Source organism: Narcine bancroftii, chromosome 4, assembly GCF_036971445.1.
Source record: "Narcine bancroftii isolate sNarBan1 chromosome 4, sNarBan1.hap1, whole genome shotgun sequence".
Classification (NCBI taxonomy): domain Eukaryota; kingdom Metazoa; phylum Chordata; class Chondrichthyes; order Torpediniformes; family Narcinidae; genus Narcine; species Narcine bancroftii.
The window spans coordinates 103,557,356-103,572,986 of NC_091472.1; the positions used below are offsets into that span (position 1 = coordinate 103,557,356).

At 40.7% G+C, this 15,631-nt stretch overlaps 1 protein-coding gene across 2 annotated transcripts in view; it reads left to right on the top strand.

Annotated features, from left to right (window-relative positions):
• akap12b (A kinase (PRKA) anchor protein 12b) overlaps positions 1 to 15,631 on the top strand; it is a 189,515-nt gene that overhangs the window by 124,410 nt on the left and 49,474 nt on the right. The window contains exon 1 of one of the 2 annotated variants that reach the window (XM_069932272.1): positions 13,364 to 13,486. The exons of the other annotated variant lie outside the window; for it this stretch is intronic. Within the exon in view, the coding sequence (XP_069788373.1) occupies positions 13,462 to 13,486 (25 nt within the window). The 5' untranslated portion in view covers positions 13,364 to 13,461. Of the gene's footprint in view, positions 1 to 13,363; positions 13,487 to 15,631 lie in introns of those variants that run through there. 2 annotated transcript variants of the gene reach the window in all.

Consider the following 15,631-nt stretch of genomic DNA (forward strand, 5'->3'; position numbering starts at 1 on the left):
GATATATATGCTAGAACTGAAATGATAAGGAAGGGCTTTTTTTTTCTGCAAGCCTGAGGGATAATGATCCATGGAGGCCTTTAGGATTAAGTAGATCCAGCAAGTTTCCACGTTAGAGCATGGGTTTGAATATAGGGAGAAGCAAGACCCACCATGTAATATGAGGTGGTTTCTATGGTTTCTAACAAGTCTAATGGGTATTCCGGTCAGAAATTTAATCAAAGATAAAAAGTTGAACTTGCATGCAATAAGATTTGGAGATGAGTACAATAGATGCTTCTAAGGGGAAGCAAGATCCAAGAGAAGGGAGAAAGAAATCTGATTAATTAATTGGATTATTATTGCAACTTGCCATGCAGGAAACTCATCACCCTGGTGTTAGCACTTTGGAAGAACTGATGGACTTATGTCCACATTACATGCACTGCACCTGAAATTGGAATTCCCCCATTCCGGAGTAGCTGTTGAATTCCTATTTACTCTTCTTCCACCACGCATGCCCATTGGAGCATTTTTTGCATTTCAAGCAGCTGACTGAAAGCACTTTGCCCTTTCCTTGATCTTTTGCCAATGAATTTAAAAATGCAATCTCTGGTTAATATTATTTTCCTTCTGCATCAGAACCTCTCGTTGAAAACCTTTGGGAATTTTTCTGACCTTCTGCACCAAGGAGAACAGTCCTGCCACTTCTGTGTTCTCTTAATGGACATCACTCATCCACTATAATGCCGTCCTAAACCTCCTGATCTTTATAAGCCCTTGTGTGGCTTCCTTGAAGAGAGGTATTGACCATGTACCAAGCAGTCATTCATCTTCTTGTCTCCCCTTCTATTCTGTTCTTGCATCTCTCAGAATGTGTTTAATAGGCTCTCCCATCTTTGCATCAGCTGACAAACAACAAAAGTGTAATTTCCGAATGGCAATTCTGGTTGTATGGTGAGAAGAGGCTTCTGTGCAGAGCATAATTGAATGGTAACTGATAAGAGTTGCGGGGTGGAGATACAAACTTTGGGCTGTGCCTCCAGCTTAACTGAAGATGATCAGAAGCTGGGACAGGTAAATGATTGGCCATGAAATATTGAGAATCTCCTGTGGATGGATTTTGAAGTACGTCCATGGCCATATTTCCACACGTTTTGGTTCATTCATCAATTGAACAGGGCAGCAGCATCTTTTGAATAACTGAGGACCCATGGAGGTCCAAGCCTAAGATAGTGCTCAACCTTGGCATCCCAAACCAGGAAGGTTGTGGGCCCTGGGAAGCAGCTAACCAACACAGGGAATCAGAGGGGAAGAACACCCCTGTGCTGAGAAGGAGAAGATCCTGCAGGGAAGGAGAGATCACAACCATGGACTGGCAAGGGGCTTGGAGACCAAAGGCCTAACACCAGCTGACCAGACTCTGGGAACCAGGTATCGCACCTAGGATTGGTGAGGGTACAGGTGCTGACAGCTTCCTGTCTGTATTAGGATGGGGAACCGGGAGACTCTGATGCCTGGAGCTTAGGTTCACTGCTGGAAAGGGCAAGAGGCCATGTGGCTATGGAGGTTATGGGGGGAACAGGCAGTGGAAGCAGTGGAGAAGGTGGTAGGAGCCACAAACACAGGGTCTCTGCTTCTCTTTCTTATCTTAGGCTGCTGGACCAATGGCACCTCATAGCGTGTCTTTTCAGGGCAAACAAATGTAAAAGATGTACACAATAATAAAAGAACCTTGAACCTTGGATTCTGTTGGGCTCTGCCCTGTAAGATGGGTTGGGTTGTGTGCTTGCCACACTTGCTTCAATGATATAATGGCCTGAGGGTGCAAATCTTCCTGTGGCTCATCTTACTTGAGTCACAAATGGTGATGAGCCACTGGCACCCCGGTGGGCTGGCTTTGTGCCACCTGCAGTGGACTGACCAAGGAAAGGTCAACCCTGCTGTCTGCCTTTCAATTAGATCCTGGCTGATGTTTCTTCAACTATTCTTGCCTTACCCAAATCTTCAGTGGCGACTTGCCCTGCTAGAGACCTTTGAGATTCCAGTGCGTGCTATGCCATGCACACAAGAGATTGCCGATGCTGGAATCTGGAGTAAAACACACCTGTTGGAGAAACTTGGCGGGTCGAGCAGCGTCCATGAGAGGAAAAGAATGGTCAACACTTCAGGTTGGAACTGTTCAAAAGTTGACTTTTTCTCCCACTGATGGTACTCAATCTGCTGAGTTCCTCTAGCAGGTTGTGCGTTGATCTATCTTGTGTGCAGGACATTGCCCAAAATTAGTTTGTCTCTCCACCCCGCAACTCTTATCAGTTACCATAAACCTTCACTTGGATAGTGTCTCAATTTTCCAGACTTAAGCCCATATGAGCATTGTCTCTTCTCTTTCATCCTTCTTTTACCTTGAATTTTTTTTAAAAATGAGGATCTGGTGTTGCTTGCTAGGCCAGCACTTATCATCCACAGCCCTTAAAAGCAGCGAGGAGTTAGTGCAAGGACAAGGTGCTCCCACAATGCTTTGGGACATGAGGTTCCAGAGTCTGTGGATAGTGATGAATGAAAGGCAATGTATTTTGAAATTGGGCAATGTGCATGACCTGAAAGGGATCAGTAGTCATGTATGTAGCCATAAAGTTAGACGGTGTGCAATCAGGGCCTTTGGCCCAAGTTACCCATGTTGCCCTATGTATTTCCTCAGCTAGTCTCATTTGCCTATAATTTGCCCATTTCCCGCTAAACCTTGCCTTTCCAAATACCAGTCAAAGTGTATTTTATATATACAGTGCCCTCCATAATGTTTGAGACAAAGACATTTTTTTCTTTATTTGCCCCTGTGCTCCATAGTTATGTCATCAAACAATTCACATGTGATTAAAGTGCACTTTCCAGATTTTATTCAAGGTTATTTCTATATATTTTGGTTTAACCATGTAGAAATTACAGCACTTTTTTTACATAGTTCCCCCCATTTCAGGGCACCATAACATTTGGGATATTTGGCTTTACAGGTGTTTGTGATACTCAGGTATGTTTAATCGCTTCATTGGTGCAGGTATAAGAGAGCTAGGTTTGCTTCTAAGCTTTTGATCACCGTTTGCAGCCATGAGGCTGCAAAACAAGAATAAAACGGTAAGAGACATCGCCCAAACCTTAGGATTAGCAAAATCACCAGTTTGGAACATCATTAAGAAGAAAAAGAGGGCTGGTAAATTCAGTAATCACAAAGGGACTGGAATTCCAAGGAAAACCTCCATTACTGATGACCATAATATAACAATTACAGTATGGAAACAGGCCATCTTGGCTCTTCTACTCCACACCGATTTAAGTGAACTCCACTAGTTCCACCTACCTGCTCCCTGTCCATAACCCTCCAACCTCCTCATATCCATGTACTCATCCAACCTCCTCTTAAATGATAAAATTGACCCTGCTGCAGCCACCTATTCTGGAAGGTCATTCCACTCAGCCACCACTCCTGAGTGAAGAAGCTTCCTCTCATGTTACTTCTAAACTTTTGCCCCTTAACTTATGACCCCTCGTTCCAATCTCACCTTCCCTCAAGGGGAAGAGCCTATTCACATCTACTCTATCTATCCCCCTCATAATTTTAAACACCTCTATTAAATCTCCTTCAACCTTGAATAAAGACTCAGTCTACTTAATCTTTCTTTGTACTCAAGATACTGCAATCCAGGAAACATTATAGAAGAATTTTCATCATAATGAAAAAAAAATCCCCAAATATTTGACTGACTGATCAGAAACACTCTTCAGGAGGCAGGTGTAATTATGTTCATAACTACCATCTGCAGAACACTTCATGAAAATAAATACAGAGGCTACACTGCAAGATGCAAACCACTAGTTAGCCACAGAAACAGGATGGCCAGATTTCAACTTGGCGAAAAGTATTTAAAAGAGCTTGCAGAATTCTGGATAAAGGTCTTATGGATAGATGAGACCAAGATTAACCTGTATCACAGTGATGGGAAAAGTATGGAAGCATAAAGGAACTCCCCAAGATCCAAAGCATACCACCTTTACCATGGTTTGCATCTTGTAGTGTAACATTTGTACTTCTGTTCAGGAAATCTCCTGCAGACGGTAGACATTGTCATATCCACACCTGCCTCCTGGAGAGTGTTTCTGATGTCAAACATATATTTAGGAATATTTCTTCATTATGATGAGAATTCTTCTGTCATCAGCCGTGAAGGACTTCCTTAGCCTACCAGTCCCTATGCAATGATTGAGCTCACCAGAATGCTCTTTCTTCTTAATGATGTTCCAAACTGGTGATTTTGCTAATCTAAGGTTTGGGCAATGTCTCTTAGTGTTTTATTCTTGTTTTACAGCCTCATAATGACCTTTTTGACTTTCATTGGCACAACTCTGGTTGAAAAATGGCAGCTACAGACTCCAAAGGTGACCAGATGCTGAGAAGCAAGCCTAGCTCTCTTATACCTGCCCCAATGAAGCAATTAAACATGCCTGAGTATCATAAACATCTGTGAAGCCAAATGTACAAGCATTAAGGTGCCCCGAAATGGGAGGAACTATGTACAAAAAGTGCTGTAATTTCTACACAGTCAAACCAAAATGTACACAAATAAGTTGAATAAAATCTGGAATGTGCACTTGAATTGCATGTGAGTAATTTGATAACAAATTTAAAACTATGCAACACAGAAGTGAATAAACAAAAAAAGTGTATTTGTCCAAAATATTATGGAGGGCACTTTAATTGCACCTGTTTTGAAACCCACCATTCTCTGTGGGGAAAATGTTGCTTCTCAGATCACTCCACCTATCTCACATTGAACTTGTGCTTTTTAGTTTTAGATTCTCCTATCTTTTGAGGGGGGAGGAGAAGGACTGTGACTACCGATCTTGTCTCTGTCCCTCCTGATTTTATAAACCTCCAAGGTCACCCCATGGCTTCCTTTGTGCCATGGAAAACCACTTTTAAGTTAAGCGCTCCAGTCCTGGCAACATAGTTGGAAGATTTTCAGCTCCACCACTCATTTTTATGCATCTTTCCAATAGTGAGGTGACCAGAAATGTGCACAGTGTTCGAGGTGAAGTCTCACCAACATCATTAGCTGTCACAGGACATCCCAATTCTTGTACTCTTTGTCCTTTTTGATGCAGGTCATTGTGCCAAACCCCTTCACCACTTATTCTATTTGTTTCATAACTTTCAGGAAACTGTACTTGTTCCACAACACTTCCCATGGCTGTGGCATTCATTGTCTCTCCTTGTTTAACTTTATCATTTTGCCATTATCTGCGTTAACTTCCATCTGCCATTTATTTTGTCCATTTTCCCAGTTGATTTGGATCCTACTGTAATCTTAGACAACCTTCTTCTCTATCCACAAAGTGAAGGAACAACACCTTGTATTCCATTTCAGCCCTCTCCAACCAGAAGGCATCAATAGTGACCAGCAATTTCCATTTAAGTGCCTCCCCGGTCACTTTCTTTCCTACCCCTCTGTCTCCTTTCCTCCAGCTCCCCACACCCTTCCCTTCCCTTCCTTCTCTTTCTTAACCATCTCCCCAGAGTCGGCGCCGGGGTGGGAGGTATCTGCGGGCACTGAGTTATTGTCCCCCCCACTCGCAGCACAGGATATAAGCACAGCACCCCCCCCCACTGAGAGAGTTTTTGAATGATAGTTTGTGCCCCCATCCGCAGTCACCCTAATGCCCCCCATTAGACTTGTTCTGACGGTGACCCTCCCTCTCCCCCATCACCTCAACTTCTTTCTCTTCTACCCTTCCACCTGTATCCACCTATTACCTCTCACATGTTAGCCTGTGTCCTCTCCCGCCCCATTCTCCCCCATCCTCCCACCTTTTTAATTCAGGCACATACCTATTTTCCATATTCCTGATGAAAGGCTGAGGCTCGAAACGTTAGTTACCTTTTACTTCACATGTTTGCTGTGTGACCTGTTGAGTTTCCCAGATATGCATGTGTATTGCTCTCAACCCTTAACTTCTGCAGAATTTCCTGTGACCTTCTTCACTGTTCCTCACATGAGGTGAGGGACACGAGAGGAGTCACGTGATGGAGTAGTGGTCGGTCAGGGAACTCCAGCCCTCTCCGGAAAAGTTTAAAAAATATACACAAAACACAAAGGTACAAGAATAAAAATAAAAACAAAGTGAAAGTAAAGGTAGGAAGAAAATGGCAGCAAAGAAAGAAAAGTCGAAAGCAACGGGAAGAAGAGAAGGAAGAAAGAACGTCGGAGGAAGAAGGTGAAGGCCTTACCTGTTCGAGGAGGCCCGCCGCAGAGAGAGAAGCCCACTCCCTAACGTCAGTGGAAGTCCCGAGCTCAGGACTACAAAAATAGCTCGCGGAGCCAAGTAAAAGTGCGCAACCGCGCATGCGCGAGGAGTGCATCTGAGATGCACATGAAAAAAAAACACACTGACGGGAGGGAGCAACAGCTGAGGAGTCGATCTCCACAGCTGAGGATGACAGCTGCAACACAACAACAGGAAGAGAACACAGAAAACAATGAGAACAAGAAAGAGGAGAGTAAAAAGAAAACAAGGAAACAACAGATGACCAACCCAGAGGAAGAAGAAGAAGAACATAGAGAAATGGAAGAAGAAGGGAAAGGCAAGACAATGGATATATTTTTTTTTAAAGAATATATGCAATCAGTAAAAGAATGGCAATTACAAGAATTTAGTGAAATAAAAAGAAGAATTAAAAGTGCAGAAGAAAAAATGAATAGAATAGAGATGGTCATGTCAGATATAGGAAAAAGAGTGGACAAGGTGGAAGAACGAGAAACAGCCGTAGAAATGGAAGTAGAGGACTTAAAAAAGCAATTAGAAGAATCTAATAAAAAAGTTAAAGAGACACAAGAGCTGTTAGCTCAGAAGATAGATATAATGGAAAATTATAATAGAAGAAATAATATAAAGATAGTGGGCCTTAAGGAAGATGAAGAAGGCAAGAATATGAGAGAATTTTTAAAAGATTGGATCCCCAGGGTCCTAGGAAGACCAGAATTACAGGAAGAAATGGAAATAGAAAGGGCACATAGAACATTAGTCCCGAAACCACAGCCACAACAAAAACCAAGATCCATCTTAGTAAAATACAAGAAGAGAAAATATATTGGAGAAAGCAATGAAGAAAATAAGAGAAGACAAAAAGCCACTGGAATACAAAGGTCAAAAAATTTTTTTCTATCCAGATATAAGTTTTGAACTCCTGAAGAAGAGAAAGGAGTTTAATACAGCAAAAACGATCCTATGGAAAAAAGGATATAAATTTATGCTAAAGTACCCAGCGGTACTTAAAATAGTTATTCCAGGGCAGCAAAACAGACTATTCTTGGATCCGGAGGAAGCACAAAAATTTGCAGAACAACTACAAAACAGGCAGAGAGATGAAGACATGTAACGAGAGTAAAAATGACCACGAACTATATGTATGTGTGTATGTATATATGTGTGTACATGAGTGAATCCGTATTTAAGGGAAAATATATAGAGTATAGATAAGAATTAATAAGGGATTGAAAGAGAAGAGAGGAAGTAAAGAGGGAATTAAGAGAGTGACCTTTGTTATATATGAAAATTGAAATCTTTTCTGGGGGGGGCTGGGTGGGGAGGAGGTACGGAAACTGCAAAATCAGTTGACGCTTGCGAGTGAATTCGCAAATCCAAATGGAGAGGGGAGATGTGGTTGCCTAACAAGGGATAAAGGGCAACTCAGGAAGGGGAGGGGATAGTGGGGTTAAAGAAATTTTAGATAGGAGAATAAGGGAAATGTTTGATGTTTTAGAAATGTTGTCTTATAAAGTGTTCAAAACAAGAAAGCAGAAATGGATAAGAAGGAAAGGTGATGATGGAGAAACAGAAAGGAAAGATAAACAAAGTATGAAATGGCTACGTTGAACTATATGACTTTAAATATTAACGGAATACATAACCAAATCAAAAGGAAGAAACTGCTAAATTTACTGAAAAAAGAAAAAATTGATATAGCATTCGTGCAAGAAACACATTTAACTGAAATGGAGCACAAGAAATTAAAGAGAGATTGGGTAGGACATGTAACAGCAGCGTCATATAATTCAAAAGCTAGAGGAGTAGCTATATTAATCAGTAAAAATGTACCAGTTAAAATAGAAGAGGAAATAATAGATCCAGCAGGGAGATATGTAATGATAAAATGTCAGATATATTCGGAGTTTTGGAATCTACTCAATGTATATTCACCTAACGAAGAAGATCAAAAGTTTATGCAAGATATCTTTTTGAAGGTAGCAGATACGCAAGGGAACATATTAATAGGAGGGAATTTCAACCTGAATTTGGATTCAAATATGGACAAAACTGGGAAAAAAAATTAACAGAAAGAACAAAGTAACCAAATTTATAATTAAATCGATGGAAGAAATGCAACTTTTGGATATATGGAGGAAACAACACCCAAAGGAAAAGGAATTTTCATATTACTCGGCTAGACATAAAACATACTCAAGAATAGACCTATTCCTGTTATCAGCTCGTATGCAAGACAGAGTAAGAAAAACAGAATATAAAGCTAGAATACTATTGGACCATTCACCCTTAATATTGACAGTAAAGTTAGAGGACATCCCTCCAAGAATGTAGAGATGGAGATTAAACCCCATGTTACTTAAAAGGCAGGATTTTAGAGAATATATTGAAAAACAAATAAAAATGTATTTTGAAATAAATACGGAATCAGTGGAAGATAATTTTATACTATGGAATGCAATGAAAGCATTCATTAGAGGGCAAATAATAAGTTATGTAACCAAGATGAAGAAGGACTATAATCAGGAAACAGAGCAGTTGGAAAGGGAAATAGTAAATATAGAAAAATAATTAGCAATGAAGGAAGACACAACTAAAAGAAGAGAATTGGCAGATAAAAAAATAAAATATGAAACACTACCAACATATAAGGTGGAGAAGAACATAATGAAGACAAAACAGAAATATTATGAGCTAGGAGAAAAAATGCACAAAATTCTAGCGTGGCAGCTTAAGACAGAACAAACTAAAAGAATGGTATTGGCATCAAGGAAAAAAGACAAACAAATCACATATAATCCAACAGAGATTAATGAAAACTTCAGAGAATTCTACGAACAATTATACCAAACTAAAAAAGAAGGGAAAGAAAACAAAATAGATGAATTTTTAACTAAAATTGAACTACCAAAATTACAAATAGAGGAAGAAAATAAATTAACAGAACCATTTGAAATAGTAGAAATACAAGAGATAATAAAAAAAACTACCAAATAATAAAACACCAGGAGAGGATGGATTCCCAATAGAATTCTATAAAACATTTAAAGATTTATTAATTCCTCCCCTCCTGGAAGTAATCAACCAGATTGATAAAACACAAAGCTTATCAGATTCATGCAAAACAGCAATAATTACAGTAATACCAAAGACAGGGAAAGATCCACTCGCACCAGCGTCATATAGACCAATATCTTTACTTAACACAGATTATAAGATAATAGCTAAACTATTAGCAAACAGATTAGCCGACTATGTACCAAAAATAGTAAATCTAGACCAAACTGGATTTATTAAAAAAAGACGAACAACAGACAATATTTGTAAATTTATTAACTTAATTCATGCAGTAGAAGGGAATAAAGCTCCAACAGTAGCAGTTGCTTTAGATGCAGTGAAGGCCTTTGACAGAGTAGAATGGAATTATTTATTCAAAATATTACAAAAATTCAGGTTACCAGAGAAGTATATTAATTGGATTAAAGCATTATATAAGGGGCCATTGGCGAAAGTGACAGTAAATGGATATATATCAAAGCAATTTAACTTAAGTAGATCAACAAGGCAGGGATGCCCACTATCACCCTTATTGTTCGCGTTAGCTATAGAACCACTAGCAGAATTGATAAGAACAGAAAATAAAATAAAAGGGATAAAAATAAAAGACAAGGAATATAAAATCAATTTATTTGCAGATGACATTATAGTATACTTAGCAGAACCAGAATTATCAATAAAAGAATTACATAAGAAATTGAAGGAATATGGAGAAGTGTCGGGTTACAAGATTAACACAAATAAAAGTGAAGCAATGCCAATGAATAATGTGGATTTCTCAAAATTTAAGAAAGAATCACCATTCAGATGGCAAATGCAAGCAATACGATACCTAGGTATACAAATAAATAAAAATCTCGGCCATCTATATAAACTCAATTATTATCCACTAATGAAAAAAATTACAGGACAACTTAGAGCATTGGAAAGACTTACCACTAACACTAATAGGAAGGATAAACTGTATTAAAATGAACATTTTCCCAAGGATACAATACCTATTTCAGGCATTGCCAATACACTTGATGGAGAAATTCTTCAAGGAGTTAAAGAAAATAATAAGGAAACCGAGGATAGCACTAGATAAATTAACAGAATGGAATAAACAAGGAGGCTTACAACTACCAAACTTTAAAAATTATTACAGAGCCGCACAATTAAGATACCTATCAGATTTTTATCAAACAAGGGAAAAGCCAGATTGGACTAGATTAGAACTAGATAAAGTAGGGGAGAAGATACCTGAACATATATTATATAAATGGGATGAAAAATTGGTACAACGTAGGAATTCTCCAGTATTACATCATCTGCTCAATATTTGGAAGAAGATTCATGTAGAAAGGAATAAAACAAATGACCAATTACCAAAACTAATATTGACGCAAAATCAACTAATCCCTTTTACAATAGATAACCTTTCCTTTAGAGAATGGGAGAAAAAAGGGATCAAAAGAATAGAAAATTGTATTTCAGGAAATAAATTACTATCCTTTGAACAAATGAAGGATAAATATAATATAACTCAAGATACAGTGTTGGCATACTACCAACTGAAATCCTACTTGAAGGACAAATTGGGAAGCAGTCTGAGGTTACCAGAGGGAAGTAACTTTGAATATGTGATTACAGATACAATGATAATCAAAAAATTTATAACAAATATGTATATTAAACTGCAAGAAAAGGAGAATGAGGAAACAAATGATAAAACTAAACAAAAATGGGAACAAGATTTAAACATAAAGATAAAGAATGAAACATGGGAGAAGTTATGCTCTGGAACTATGAGAAATACAATAAACACGAGGTTACGTATGATACAATATAACTGGATACACAGGCTATACATTACACCTCAAAAGTTAAATAAATGGGACCCAACAATATCTGATAGATGTCTTCATTGTAAAAAAGAAATGGGAACAACAATTCATGCAATCTGGACATGTGAGAAAGTAGAAAAATTTTGGGAAGATCTAAACCAGATATTAAATAAAATTACAGAAAACAATATACCAAAAAACCCAGAGATCTTCCTCCTAAGTAACATAAAAAACAAAGAATTTGGACTCAATTTGGATGGTGCACAAAAAAGATTTGTTAGGATAGCCCTAGCCGTAGCAAAAAAATGTATTATGTCAACCTGGAAATTAGAAGATAACTTGAGAATACAACAATGGTATATAGAAATGAATAAATGTATTCCATTAGAAAAAATAACATATAATTTAAGAAATAATATTACAATATTTGAACAAATATGGGAGCCATACATGAAACACAATAGAGAAAACCTACCGGGGACATCTACCACCTAAAATGACAGAAGGAGAAGGAAATGAAAAGAATTGACTCAGTGGAATTTCTTGTTTATTTTTATTGAGTGACAACATTGTTTGACTGGTTTAATGTATCTTACATTCTGTACTTTAAATGAATGGGAGGGGAGGTAGGGAGGGTGGGATGGGAAGAGGGAGGGGGGAGAAAACGACACTATATATTTGAAAAGGAAAATGTATGTGAAAAATAAAAAAATTTTAAAAAAAGGTGAGGGACACCACCTGCATACTCATGCAAATCATAAATATACATGATGTGCAACAGTGGACTTCCCAACGCTGGTGACAAGACTTGTCTGACTAAAAATTCCTCTACTATTACCTTCGGTCTCCTACTACCAAGCCAATTTTGTATCCACTTGGCCAGCTCACCCTCAACACCACATGATTGAACCCTCTAAAGTCCATGATCACAATAGCTACAGCCCTGTCTTCACTAAATCCTCTTGATTGCTTCTTAAAAGTAAACTCAGTCAAATTTCAGAGATACAATTTCCCACATAAACAACCTAATCAGTCCTGGTCTTTCCAAATATAGATACATCCTGTCTCTCAATCCCTCCAGCAATTTTCCCTCCTACTGATGTTCAGCTCACTGTCCTGTAGTTCCCTGCCTTATCCTTGCATCCCTACATCAATTAAGGTCTAACATGAGCCACGCTCCACTTCCAGAGACGAAGGAAGAGACAAAAATATCTCTGCCAGGGCTGCTGAAGTCCTTTTTTTGCTTCCCCCAACACTAGGTCAGGCCCGAAGGTTTATCCACCTTGATGCACCTCCACGTTGCCAGCACTGCCCTTTTCATAACAGCAAACATCTGCCCTGTCCCTTGGTGGTAGACGTTGCAGATGGGCGGTGAGAATAAACCCTTGGTTGTTCTCGTGACCCTGAGCCCACACACTCCCCAAACTGACTTATGCTTTGTGCAGTGTCCAGAATTGAATACAGCTGCTAAATCTCTTGCCCTGAACTGGGATCTCGGTACATTTTAATCCTGTGTACAGCTGAGACAATGACAGTTTAGGACTGGAGTGGTGGGGGCTTTGCCTTGGTACACTTGTCTGGGGAAGAAGAAAGCCTAAGTCATTGGCGTGGGTGTGGCCTTGTTTGCTACACACTAGTTCGGTGGACATTATTTTCAAGGAGTAATACCACCATGTGTGAGATATTGTCTCTGTCTCTACCAGCTTGCTCTGTCATTGTCGTGAAAGCAGAATTCTTGGAATTTTCTTTTCTGGGTCGCATCTGGTCGGTGGAGAAAGTCTGAGCGTTTGCTGCTTTGAAACAGCTGGAGTGTCTTGTGATTGGGCTGTCGGCTCGGACAGGTCCCCAAACGGACCGTGTGACTTTTTATTTCCCCCTCCCCTCGGCCTGCCAGAGATGAAGGAATGCGATTCATTCTCCAAACCCAACGCTCCCCACCCCCACTGAGGTGTTTCTCTCAACAGACCAGCAGCCTGACATTGTCAACTTTAGAGAGGGGGGGGGGTAAGGGGCGATTGGGAGCTAGGGGTAAGGGGTGATTAGGGGGGTAGGAATAAGGGAAGGCAGATTCATCACCCTGCAGCAGGGGCGTGAAATATGCACGCGGTCTGTCTGCCTCGCTCTTGGATCCAGCCTCGGAACAGTGAGGGAGCGTGTCTCGGTTGGTTTTTAATTAACTGGACCAGTTTGCATTAAGCAAAGTGCCCTTCCGTCAGCTGTTCTCACTGGAGCCTCTCTGATATAAAGCCTGATTTCTTTCCCAGCTGGAGCAGTGGTTTAGAGAATGCTGGGTGCTCTAGCAGCCACAGGTAAGGGTGAGCCCATCTGTGTGAGTGTGGCTCGTTTCTCTTTAAAACTGCAACATTTTGCGCGTCTTCGGCATTGTGTGGAGATTGAAAGGGGAGGGTGTAACTGGATCCGTTTGCCTGGATTCTGAGATTTGTGCAGCTCTATCACGTGTGAGATGGATTTATTCATTCCTCTAAAACCCAAGTTTTAACAAATCTGGAAGACTTGCTCTCTATCTTGGAAAATTTTAAATCTAAGATTTTTAAATTGCATGTCTTGGGATACTAGAAATAGCACCTGGTTTTGTTAAAAAAAAAGTCCTTGCTTTAAGATTACGGATATTAACTTCTGAACGCATCTTCTAAGATTAAATCTGATTATATCTGTACCAGTGGATCTCTCAGCATTCCCATTTCCCCCCAGGGAATGCATTAATACCCTGGACTTGCTCAGAATGTCTCGAGAGGCGTGTGTCATTTCTTAAAATTGCCATTTAAAAATATATATATCTTTTTTAAAGAATAAGTTATGGAAATAGCGGAGGGTTAGTGGGCTGGTGTTGGAGGTTGAGGTGGGGCAGACATTGTGCAGTTCTGCAGCTTTCATCCAGTCGAGTCACAAAGAAAAGGGTGCAGTCTTCAGCGACCTTGATTACTCCTTCCCCACTTTATCAATTCCGTTTTTATTTTGAAAGTTTCTTGGCACATTTGTCAGTTGGATTATTAAATGTGCCACGTGTAATATATAGCAGAGCTTTAATACTTACAACAATATAGTTCTCGTCTGGAACTAAGTGCTCAGCACGTTTGGGGTAAAAGACGTGGCCGGGTTCGAGTTGGAAAGCAAGGTTCAGGCAGACCTTTTCGATTGCCTCACCCCCTGAGGAGTTTGGACGAGGACCCGGCCTGTTGTCGGTCGGAATCTCTGAGGAGGGAAGTGCCGTGAGCTCAAGGTAGAGGGGGAGGAATGCCTGAAGCCCGGGAATGCCTGTCATTTCCCGAGTGTGGTGTTTGGGTGGAGAGAGGGGAGTCTGCAGCTGTCTCACTGGGGACGGAGTTTTCTCCCCACGCCCGCATTTTCAGTGCATTAACTGCAGCTGGTTTAGGATCTGGATTAATATCTCACTGATGCATTGTGCGGAGATAGTTTGCAATGTCCCCCTGTTGCGAGCAGCAGAATTTCAGTGACTTTTTTCGTCTCGTCACTGCATTTGAAATCTTCCAACCTTTCTGGCCGAAAGGTTGCAGCTTCGAGTCCCGTTCTATCCCCGCCAGTGGGTTGTCCAGATACAAGAGGAAAGCCGGTTCAGCCCTTGTGCTTGTTCTGTGGGCACCCGCAGCCCAGACAAGTGGCGGGGCCGAGAAACAGACGAATTCCACAGGTCGTGTTGAGAAAGGGGAGCACACGGAGAACAATGCCGAAGCGACTAGGCTGGCCGATGGGCTGTGCCTATGCGGTGTGATGTCATTCGACTTGTCTGTTCAACACCTGAAACTGGACGGGCTGCACAACCCCAGGCTGAGTCCTCTTGTAATCCGGGTCTCCATTCGTTCGGAATGCTTCAGTGTCTTTGCTTTCAGAAGATGTCTTTGCTGCTTTGCAAATGAACGCACGCCAAATCGTTACAGCAAGCTGAGCCAAGAGTCCTTTCGGTTGACTTGTGGATGTCCCCAACTTGGCAGGACGTGGCGGGGGGAGGGAGAATCCGTCCTCGCTCTCCGGGGTGTGCCCACCTGCAACGGGGCAGCTGAAGCACTAATCCCCTGTCTCCTCTGACAGTGTCGCACCTTCTTGGCACTGCAATGCAGTACCAGGTTGATTTGTGCTGCCTGCATCTCTGTGGTGGGGAGTTGAGGAAGACGGCGTGGGATCCAAATGCCACTGTTGATGGTTATCCATTGGATTCTGTCTAGTATCCTGCTGGTTTTTAAAAAAAAACTTCTAATCGAATAATATTAACACCGTTAAAGGCACTTGAGACACCATTGTGAAAGGAACAGTGGAAGTCGCTGGGACTGTGTTTTAAAGCTGTGCAACATGCTTCCTCGTGCAAAACCACATCAATCAGAGAACGAAAAGTTGTGTTTCTTGGAGCTGAGTTTGGGCTCAGCATCACTTTGCATTGCCCTCTTGCTGACTGCAATAGCTGGTACTGTAACACCATC